Below are 12050 nucleotides of genomic sequence, written 5' to 3'. Positions count from 1 at the left end.
TGAGAAAGTAATTACAGTGCATTTATTTGAAAAAAGATCTTCATGATATTGAAATTGTAGCACATGGTAAGAATGAACTGGGCTCCAAGCCTATTGGTTTAAATAGAAATTAGCTTCCTCTGATCTTTTTTGGTAAAATCATTGCTAAATTTTGAAATTCTTTTGTAACTTTGAGGATGATGCAGTGACTGAGCAGGTAAAGGCATGTTTGATAAAAACCAACTCTATATTCTAGTTTATCACTACTTGAGCACACGTAACAGCATGAAGTGACTTCATTCGCTAGGTAAATAATGGAAAACTGAAATATTATAAATCACTAAGATGTTTCCTTTGACCCGATCCCTCCATCTCTTTTGGAAAGGAGGGTACACAATTGACTAAGCCGACTCATTATGGATGCCATTTGGGAAATTAATAGCATATTAACCAGTTAAGTCTATTTTAATCATTGGTTGACTATAATATAGAGCAAGTTGCTATATGGTGAGTCATGGGATCACAGGTTCAGGCACAACAGAAATTTACAGCAAATGATTGGTTTATTACTTACACAGCACAAAGGGTCCAAAAGAGCAGGGGAAGAGATCCTGTTGTGTGGTCTCCTGGGGAGGCCAACCTGGGAGGCCAACTGCTCAGGTGGGGGTCTGTGGATGGCAACTCTGTGTGCCCCACTTTGGTTGAGAGAGGAGAGGCAAATCAGTGCTGCTGAGGATGGGGTATTTCTATAACCCCAGCAGGAGGGGGCCCTGCCACTGATGGTTCCCACTTTGATAAATAGCTGGGGCTGCTTGCTCTTGGTTTCACATTCAAGGTATGGTCCTGTCAGTCCATTAGACCTAATGTCTACCCTGAGCTGCAGAAAAGAAACAAATGGAAACATCACACATAAGAAAAGGAAGGGGGGCAGCGGGGAGAGGGGAGAGCTGAGAGATAACCACTAGGTGTGTCATGACTTCTCCAGCATGTAACAATGTTTTATATATTTCTCCCCAAATAAGTAAAATTGGTTAGCATATAACCTGATATCACATACTAAACAAGAACCCAATAAATACATTTGATTCCTTTGAAAATGGTGGTATATCTACAGTATATACTTTAATAGCCAGCATATTTTAGTCTACATGGAGGTGAGAAAGTAAAAACAAGAAATTGCCTCAATTATGCATATGTGTTTATTTGGCACGAATAATTCAGATGAAAAGGGGTGCAATTTGAATTTCTGATCCTTAGGTAATTTCCTCAGTTCTCTAATGTTAAATGAAATAAAAACAAACAGTTTTTTTTTTTTATTTTGTATACAATTTTTTTTTATTTTGTATACAATATTATTATATGACTGGTGAAAGGCAATAAAAAAGTAGTATTATTGGATGAATTATTCCTTATTCTCCAATTACAATCCTCCATGTGAAAGAGAACCTAAATGTTTCTCACATGATTGATCCCTTTAAACAACAACAAATGTGTATGTGTATGTAACTGCAATGCAAATGAATATATTGGGATAATGAGAGTTGAAAGTAGCCAAAGATTCTTATTTACCTATCTACTAATAATAAATGCTTCTATGTTCAAAATTTAAAAACCCTCTCCACTCCCAATGTCATTAGACCATGTTCTATCCCTTGGTTAGTATATGAGTTATGTTGCAATATATACAGTGAAACTAATTTCTCAGATAAATTTCTGTCCTAGGATATGATACTGAAATATCATAAAGAAAAGTGACAGAGAGGACAGTTAGGTAAAGTTATTTTAGTGTTTACATTCTTTTGACTGTATTTATGCCATATATGAGAAATTTAAATAGATGAAATGTGAATGATTTCCTTTAAATAGCATGTCCTAAAGAAGAAAAAATGCTGACATCATGAAATCTGTTTCAATAGTACTCGCAAATCTACTGGAAGAAAATATGAGTTAAGATGTTAGATCATTTTCTTTTATACATATTTGAACATTCTTTTCTCCAAATATTTAGTTCTGTTTCTAAAGACCACTACTGATTTTATACAATGTGGTTATATTTTACAGGTTGTTTACAGTGGGAAAGAGTTGAACCATCCTTTTGGACTGTCACATCATGGCAATTATGTGTTCTGGACTGATTATATGAATGGTTCCATTTTCCAACTAGATCTGATAACCAATGAGGTGACACTACTGAGGCATGAAAGACCACCTCTCTTTGGGCTTCAGATTTATGATCCACGAAAGCAACAAGGTATTAAAAATCAAATAAAATTGCTTCTCAGTTTCATATATAAGAATACTTCTCAATAGTTACAAAAAGCTTTTACTTTGGCGGTGTTGCTGGAATTTTATGATAAAAGGTATCTAGTTCACTCTAAAGTTAATCAAATCTTAAACTTCACTGCTGTGTGTTTATATATATATATATATATAAATATATAAATATATATATTTATATATATATAAATATATATATATATTTCAAAACAGTCTGAGTGAGTAACTACTCTGGGAATTCCATTTGAGGGAAGTTCAAGTTTGTCTCTAAATGCTTTCTTTTTCATGTCATTGTCACTGAAGAAGGCAGTTAGTTTTATAAAGTAAAAAGAAAAGAAAAGAAAAAAAAAAACTGCCCCAAATATTTAAAATGTAAGTTTAGTGATAAGTGAGAAAAACTTCCTTAATGGGAAAAAAGATTACGGAAAAATAGAAAAAATAAATACCTAGTGCATTATACAAGGAAAATGTTATTTAAAAAAATGAAGTATCTTAGTATATATCTGGTTAGTTTCTGTGTGTATTTAATTCATGTTATGAAAATCAGATAATATTGTTATATGTTGTATTTAAATGATTTATTAATATTTATTAGACAATCCAAAAATAGCGTGACTCAGAACTTAGAAATTCAACAAAAAAATCACTTCGGTTGTGTTATGTGGTAGATTTTTTTTTTTAATGAGTCTAAATAGTCACTGCTACTTTTTCATGGAGACATCCTTGTGACAATTTGGTGAGCATAAATTTCAATAAATTTGGTATGAATAAATTATATCCTGAATTTCTCAATACATATGTTGTCTAGCAGCAAGAGTTTTTGAAGATGTTTCAGCTAAATCAAAGATTTTAAAGCAAACTGTTTCACTCAGAGCTTCATACTTTTTCCTATTATGTTAATATTGCCTCATTGGGATATAAATGCAATTTTATAAAATAATAGTACATATGAGAGATAGAGATAGCTAATAAAAGGTACACTTATCTTTAAAAAGTAACAAATTATTTAGGATGGTGTAAACTATAGCTGTGGACAAGAAACGAAAAAGAGAGATTATTGCCCAGATAAATCAAATTAATATTTTCTGTAGCATCCATGTGAACCCCACTTTCCTTACCACCACCATTATTGTTTCTCATATTGACTGGAGGCAAGTCTGTGAACACGAACATCCATTCTCATCTCCTGTAAGATCTTCTTTTCAGGATTATTATTCCCTCTAACTTCAAAATCATTAGTTTCTAGAGCTCATTCACACTAATCGTTACACTCTCACTTCAATTTCCATTCTTTTTAGAAATTGTTCCTCGCAAAAGTCCTTGCTGAATTCCCACTCTCCAAAGTCCATAGGATGTTTGCAGTCTTCGCTTTCACTTTTCCAGTTGGATTAGAGACTTGATCAATCAAATACAACATATGTGGTGAATAATGCACAGGCTTAATGTTAAAAGGAGTTAGGGTTAAACACCAGTTCTAACCTCTTACTTCTGAAATTTTGGATGTATTATGGAAGATGTAACAATGATTTTTTTTTTTTGAAGAAAAGCTTTCTTCATGAATTCCTGTAAGGATTAAATAACTGATATTTAAGAGTAAATCTCTTACTTAGCACAGTGTCTGATACACAATTCATATTAGTCCTTTGCCCTACCATTTTTCAATCATTTAAACTTTCTTTCTGCATAAACTTTTAAAGTAAATATGCAATGGAGTAATGTGTTACAATCGTATACAACGAAGTATGTGCCTCTGGCAGAGTTGTGTATCTGGTGTTCCAGAAGATAAAAAGATCACAGAAGACCATTTACATGTAATTCTGTAATGCCATACCTTGGTCCTTTAGAAGTACTTCCTCTCCCTATCCCCAAATCCTTTTAATTAAAGCCATGGTTGGGGCATTAAATGGAAATTTAGCCCCGATTAATAAATTCTTTACCAATTTTTATTGTAGAAATCATTATGTCCTGTCTTACTTAAAGTGTCCTAATTGATTAATTTTGTCATTTAACTAAGTTGAAATAATCAGTTGTTTTGCGTATCCTACCCAATCTTCATGCCACTAAGGATTGACTAATACTTACCTGGATCTTTTGAGTAGATAATACAATATGGGAAAAATGACTGGTCAATACCTTTTTAACTTAGTCAATAGACACTGAAATTGGATAACCTATTCAGGATCTGAATTATTTTGTATCCCTTACTACAAGGATTAAACCAGATTATGAAGTTTAAAAAAATGCTCTCAGATGTTCAAATGTGAACATGCTACCTTACAATGTTTTATATATATATATGTATAGACAGATAGATAGATAGATAGATACCTTACAATGTTTTATTTATATATATATATATATATATATATATATATATATATATCAGTGGTGCTTCTCTTTGCATTCTTTAAACATCAGGTAATAAATATGTGGAAATGTATAATCAGTGACACATACTTTGGCTAAATATGGTCTTGTTAGACTGTTTTTCTAAGGGTAAAATAGTAGCAATTGAATAGAAAACCCCTAAATAGTACATATCACCATTTCTTTAAGAAATAGAATAAACTAGACTTACATAGCCTTGTAGTCTTTCTCTCTTTCTCTGTCTCTGAGTGACAGACTATATATATAGTATTTATATGTGTGTGGATATATGAAAATGGGTAGATACATGCGTAATATTAATGTACACTCATACACAACACACCCCACCCCACAGGAACACCATCATATTTTATGAAAAATATTCAGGAATGCTAATAATGTAATATCTACATTTTTTTTAGATTTAATGTCAGATAATTAGTCAGCCAATCAGACCCTTCAGTTCAAGAAAAGCTGATCAAATTGTTTGATAATATATCAGCTAATTTCAGAAAGGTAGATAAATAACCATCTCAACAGAATGCTACCTCTAGGAATGAATCTCCTTGAGTTGTTCTTAGGATTTAGCATCATATTTTTCTCATATGCTATAGTTGTTTCTTCTTATTTAATTGATAAAATTTCCTTCTCGTTAATATTAGATAACTAGAACAAACTTCTCAGTACTCTCTTGAATGTCCTGCTGTAAGAACAGTGGTTGTCCAAAATTAACATAATTTTACTTTTTTATTCTGTAGGTACAAAAACATGTTTTAAAGCAGGAGATAATTGAAACTAAAAACAATTTTCTAGAAAGGATTGATGAAGAGTATCCCACATCCAATTAAAAATAATAGACAAGCTTTTATACCAAATAGATGATGTTTATTAAATAATTATTAACTATAATTATTATAACTACTGTATCTACTAAATGTCAGGAAATGAGCTAAGCATTCTTTTTTTTAATTAGAAAAGTTGTGGTTTACAGAACAAACACAAATTTTTTTGGTGTGGTCCATTTGTTACAATTGATGAAAACACCATTTTATAATTGTACTATTAACTATAGTGTATGAATTAACTTAGCATTCACTGTTTGTGTAGTGTAGTTACATGGATTTCTTTGTTTTTATTTTTTTTTCTGTTACCATATGTAGGACCTAACATTTCCCCTTTTAACCACATTCGGGTTTACATTTCAGTGTTGTTAATTATGTTCACAATGTTGTGCTACCATCATCACCACCCATCACCAAAACATTTCCATCATCTCAAATAGGAACTCTGAACATATTAAGCCTTAATATTTCCTATTCTTACTTCCTGATTTCCTATCTCTTGGTTACCACCCTCTGGTAACCTATATTCTAAATTCTGACTCTGTGAGTTTGCTTATTCTAATTATTTCATATTGGTGAGATCATACAATATTTGTTCGTGTCTGGCTTATTTCCACTTAACATGATGTTTTCAAGGTTCATCCATGTTGTTGCATATATCAGAACTTCATTCCTTTTTACAGCCAAATAATATTCTGCTCTATGTATATACCATCAGTCAGTTGGTGGACACTTAGGTTGCTTCCATCTTTTGGTAATTGTGAATAATGCCTCTATGAACATTGGTGGGCAGATACCTGTACAAGTTCCTGCCTTTGGATATATACCTAGCAGTAGGATTGCTGGGTTAGCTGGTAATTCTATACTTAATTTTCTAAGGAACGGCCAAATTGTCTTCCACAGTGGCTGCACCACTTTACATTGCTACCAACAATGAATGAGTGTTCCTGTTTCTCCACATCCTCTCTAAAAACTTTTAATTTTCCATTTTTAAAATAATAGCCGTTCTAATAGGTGTAAAATGGCATCTCGTTGTTTTGATTTGCATTTCCCTAATAACTAACGATGTTGTTCTTCTTTTCATGTGCTTTTTGGCCATTTGTACATCTTTTTTTGGTAAGATGTCTATTCGGCTCTTTTGCCCATTTTTTAATTTAGGTTGTTTGTCTTTTTTGTGGTTAAGCTGAAGGATTTCTTTACATATTCTGCGTATTAAACCTGTATCAGATATGTGGTTTCCAAATATTCTCTCCTGCTATGTAGATTGCCATTTTATGTTCATGATAAAGTCCTCTGAGGCATAAAAATTTTAATTTTGATGAGGTCCCTTTTATCTATTTTTTTCTTTTGTTCCTTGTGCCTTGTGTATAAAGTCTAACAAATCATTGCCTAACATGAAGTCCTGAAGATGCTTTCCTCTATTTTCTTCTAGGAGTTTAATAATTCTGGCTCGTATAAATAGTTCCTTGATCCATTTTGTGTTGAATTTGTATAATGTGTGAGACAGGGGTAATGTTTCCTTCTTTCTTTTGCAAATGGAGATCCAGTTTTCCAAGCACCATTTATACAAGAGACTATTATTTCCCAACTGAGTGGTCTTTGTCCCCTTGTCAAAAATCAGTTAACCATAAATGTGAAGTTTGATTTCTGAGCTCTCAATTCAATTCCATTGGTCTACATGTCTGCCCTTGTTCCAGTACAATGATGGCTTGATTACTGATGATTTGTAGTAAATTATAAGATTGGGATGTGTGAGTTCACCGACTTCATTCTTCTTGTTCAAGATCGCTTTGGCTATTCAGAACCCCTAACTTCCATATAAATTTGATGATTGGCTTTTCCATTTCAGCAATGAAGATTTTTGGAAGTTTGATTGGGATGTCATTGACTCTATAAATTGCTTTGGGTAGGACTGACATCTTAATGATATTTAGTCTTCCAGTCCATGAACACGGCATGCTCTCCCATTTATTTAGGTCTTCTTTGATTTCTTTTATCAATGTTTTGTAGTTTTGTATGTACAAGTCCTTTACCTCCTTGGTTAGATTTATTCCTAGATATTTGATTCTTTTAGTTGTTATGGCAAATGGAGATTTTCCTTGATTTCTTCTTCTGTTCATTGCTTGTGTATAGAAACACTACTAATAATGGATATGGATCTTGTACCCCATGATTTAAATGAATTCATTTATTACCTCGAATTGTTTTATAATGGATTTTCCAGGATGTTCTTTATATAGGATCATGTAATCTACAAATAAGGAATGTTTTACTTCTTCCTTTCCAATTTGGATGCTTTTTATTTATTTTTCTTGCTTCAAGAACTCCCAATACAATTTGAATAACAGTGGTGACAAAGGACATCCTTGTCTTGTTCCTGATCTTACAGAGAAAGCTTTCAGTCATTCACCATTAAGTAGGATACTAGCTGTGGGTTTTTCATATATGCCCTTTATCATATTATGGAAGTTTCTATCTATTCCTAGTGTTCTGAGTGTTTTTATCAAGAAAGGGTGGTGGATTTTTTCAAATGCCTTTTCTGCAACAATTGAGATTTTCATGCATTTTTTTTCTTCATTCTGTTAATGTGGTACTACATTAGTTGATTTTCTTATGTCAAACCACCCTTCTATAACAAGAATAAATCCCACTTGATCATGAGTCATTTGATTGCTCTTGGATTTGATTTACTAGTACTTTGTTGAGGATTTTTGCATTTATATTTATAAGAGAATAAGAGACACTGGTATATAATTTTCCTTTCTTGTGGTATCTTTATCTGGCTTTGGTATGAGAGAAATTTGGCCTTGTAGAATGATTTAGCAAGTGTTCTTCCTCTTCAACTTTTTGGAAGATTTTGGGCAGAATTGGTGTGGTCTTTTTGGAATATTTGGTAAAATTTCCCATAAAGCCATCTGGTCCTGAGCTTTTCATTGCTTGGAGATTTTTGATTACTGATTCAGTCACTTTACTGTTAAGTTTTTTATTGAGATCTTCTTTCCTCTTAATTCAGTGTAGGTAGTTTGTGTATTTCTAAGAATTTTTTCCTTTCATTTATGTTATCTAATTTATTGTCATACGTTTGTTCATAGTATCCTATTATAGTCCTTTTTATTTCAGTGGGATCAGTAGTAATGTCCCGTTTTCATTTCTGATTTTCATTATTTGTGTCTTCTTTCTTTTTTCTTCATTAGTCTAGCTAAAGGTTGGTCCATTTTATTGAACTTTTCAAAGAACCAACTAGTGGTTTTGTTGATTCTCTTTATTTATTTATTTTTGTTCTCTAGTTCATTTATCTCTGCTCTAATCTCAGTTATGTCTTTCCTTCTGCTTGTTTTGGGTTTAGTTTCCTCTTCTTTTTCTAGAGTCTCCAGTTTTGAGGTTAGTTTTCTGGTTTGAATTCTTTCTTCTTTTTTTAATGTAAGCATTTAGAGCTATACATTCCCTCTCAGCTCTGCCTTTCCAGCATCCCATATGTAATGGTGTATTTTATTTTCATTTTCATTTGCTTCAAGATATTTCTTCTTCTTTTGTGATTTTCTCTTTAACCCACTGGTGTTTAAGATTATGTTGTTCCATTTCCATATATGTTTGAATTTTCTGTTTCTCCCTCTGTTATTTATTTCTAGCTTCATTCCATTGTGTCAGAGAAGATACATTGTATGATTTCAATATTGTTGAATTTGTTGAGATTTATTTTGTGACCTAAGATATGGTCTATCCTGGAGAATGATCCATGTGCACTCAACAACTATTGTTGTTGCTATTGGTTGAAGTGTTCTGTATGTTCTGTATATGTCTATTAGGTCAAGTTGGTTACAAGCATCATTCAAGACTTGTATCTCCTTGCTGGTCTTCTGTATAGATGTTTTATCCACTACTGAAATTGGCATATTAAGGTCTCCTACTATTAATATAGGAAGTAAGAAGTAGAGTTACATACTAAAAAATACAATACAATAGTGTTGACATTTATAATTATCCAATTGATTACTTTTTCTGGAGGTCTCTACTTCTTTATACCATTTGAACCACTGCCTAGTGTCCTTTCCTTTCAGTCTGAAGAACTCCCTGTAGCATTGCTTGAAGGGCAGGTCTAGTGGTGATGAACTCCTGCAGCTTTTGTTTATCTGAAAATATTTTAATCTCGCCCTCATTTTTGAAAGAAAGTCTCACTGGATGTAAAATTCTTGACTGATAGTTGTTTTCTTTCAACATTTTAAGTATTTCAACCCACTGCCTTCTTGCCTTCACGGTTTCTGATGAGAAATCAGCACTCAATCTAATTGGGAATCCCTTGTACATAACACATTGCTTTTCTCTTACAGCTTTCGGAAAAACTATTATTGTTCTTTGCATTAAATAGCATAAATAAATATAGGAAGGGGTGTATTTTTCTTCATGTTTATACTGTTTATTGTTCTCTGGGCTTCTTGGAAGTGCATATTCATGACTTTTGTTAAGTTTGGGCAGTTCTCTGTCATCATTTCTTTGAATATTCCTTCTATCTCATTTTTTTTTTTTTTCTTTCTACTCCTTCTGGGACTCCCATAATGCATATATTGGTAGACTTGTTGGTGTCCCAGAGTTCTCTTAGGCTATTTTCACTTTTTTTCATTCTTATTTTACTGCTCCTCAGTCTGAATTATTTCAATTGTCTCGTCTTCTAGTTTGCTGATTCATTTTTTCTGCCAGCTCCAATCTGCTGCAATTTCAATTATTGTGGTCTACAATTCCAGTAGTTCTGATTGGTTCCTTTTTAAAATTTCTCTTTACTAAAATTCTTGTGTTGCTTATTCATTGTTTTCCTGATATCCTTTAGTTCTTTCTAAGTATTTTCCTTTATCTCCATGAGCATTTTTAGGGTCATTTTTAAAAAGTCTTTGTTTGGTACATTCTGGTCTTCTTCTCTGACATTTTCTGGATTTTAATTCTCTTCCTTTGGACAGCCCATAATTTCCTGTTTATTTTTTCAGCTTGTACTCTTTTCTTGCACACTGTGAATTTATACTTTTCAAATGTTAACTCTGGGATTTATTCCCTGAGATGTCTGTTTCTTGGTTTTATAGCAAGCTTGTGATAAGACAGATATTTTCTTGAATGTCATCCCTCTTATCAGGAATGTCTGCCCAAAGTGGATGCAGATTGCAGGATCTTCTCTTTCTTTTCTGGGCCTGTGCTACTTAGCTGTTTTGGAGTTCACTTTTTTGAAGGAGTTTGAATGCACTCCCCATTTCTCAGGAGACTGACCTACCTCCTCTACTGGGTATTTCAAGCAAGCAAGCCTTTGCCCAGGCTGTCTGTCTCTCCTTTCTTGTTTCAATCTGCTTTTGTCTTGGAAGTGGAGCACACTGGACAGGAGTTTCACAAGTCAGTCTTTCCCAGCTAGGACAAGGCTGTTCTAGACAGCTCCTGTCTGTTTAATAGTTGTTCTGGTGGAAGGATTAAATCCCAGAGCTTTCTGCTCTGCCATCTTCCCATAATCCTAAGCATTTTTAAATTCCATTGTATGTATGAGAAACCAAGGATCGGGAATATGTAGTAATCTGTCTCCAGGACATAGTGGGCCAGGGATAAAACTAGGATTCATATTCAGGTCTGACCACAAAGTATTTTCTCTGTGCCCAATTTTATTTATGGAAACAGTAGAATAGCTATGCATTTAGATAAAAGGACAGAAACATGTGTTTTCTTAGTCATTGTAGTTTTATCATTGGTAAATTTTGTATTCCCATTTAAAAAAAAATAAAGTCCTCCTTGACTACCTTTACAGAACCCTAGGATTCAGGGATCCTTGGTTACATAGTGTGGGTATAAAAACACAGCAATACTCATTTACTGCATTAGTGCATGCAATGTTTATTAACCACATTATTTTGTAGGATTTACATTAAGTGACAGGACCACTATCACAAATTTTCTCCTTCTTTTCCAATTTTCCATTTTGTAGATAATCACCGTTAAAAATAACCCAAAATACTAACTAGACTCTTAATATAATTAATACCCACACATCACATCTCACACTCACACCCTTATATATGAGAGAAGCCCCTTCATTTTGTTAAAACTCACTTATATCCATCCACAAATTCTGTACCAAATGATTGTTCTTGTCCTCTAAACTGTCATACAGTTTCCATCATTCATTAATTTATTAATTCATTTGTATATTTAGAAAGTATTTATCAAACACATACCCTGTGCTACTTCTTGAAAATATGTATTATTGGGCAGAAAAGACAAAGATTGTAGCCCAGACATACGACTGGATTTTAAATGCTATTCCTCACTTTCTTTCCTTGAAGATTTGATTAATATGCTAATAAGTAATTTAATTCAGGGTTTTGTTTTGTTGTTTTTAGCATATTTTTGTATATCCTGTTTTGATCTGAATTTATTTTGTCATATGTAAATAGCATAGAGTTTAAGATCATGGATTTTAGAGTAAGAAAATTCATATTTATAATTATTTAGAATAATGATGATAATAATCATCTAGAAATACATAATAATCCTTATTTTGCATAAGGATTAGTTCCTAATTCTAATCCTTGGAAAAGTCATTTAAACAGTTAAATCTTC

General features: G+C 32.7%; 1 protein-coding gene across 5 annotated transcripts in view; it reads left to right on the top strand.

Moving 5' to 3' along the window:
• LRP1B (LDL receptor related protein 1B) overlaps window positions 1-12050 on the top strand; it is a 1893223-nt gene that overhangs the window by 1081218 nt on the left and 799955 nt on the right. For all 5 annotated transcript variants that reach the window (XM_037849262.1, XM_037849261.1, XM_037849260.1 and 2 more), the window contains one exon: window positions 2041-2230. In XM_037849262.1, coding sequence (XP_037705190.1) covers window positions 2041-2230 — 190 coding nt within the window. The remainder of the gene's footprint in view (window positions 1-2040; window positions 2231-12050) is intronic.

Source organism: Choloepus didactylus, chromosome 9, assembly GCF_015220235.1.
Source record: "Choloepus didactylus isolate mChoDid1 chromosome 9, mChoDid1.pri, whole genome shotgun sequence".
Taxonomy (NCBI): Eukaryota; Metazoa; Chordata; class Mammalia; order Pilosa; family Megalonychidae; genus Choloepus; species Choloepus didactylus.
Note: the sequence above shows the minus strand (reverse complement) of the source record. Positions and strands in the feature narration are given on the sequence as shown.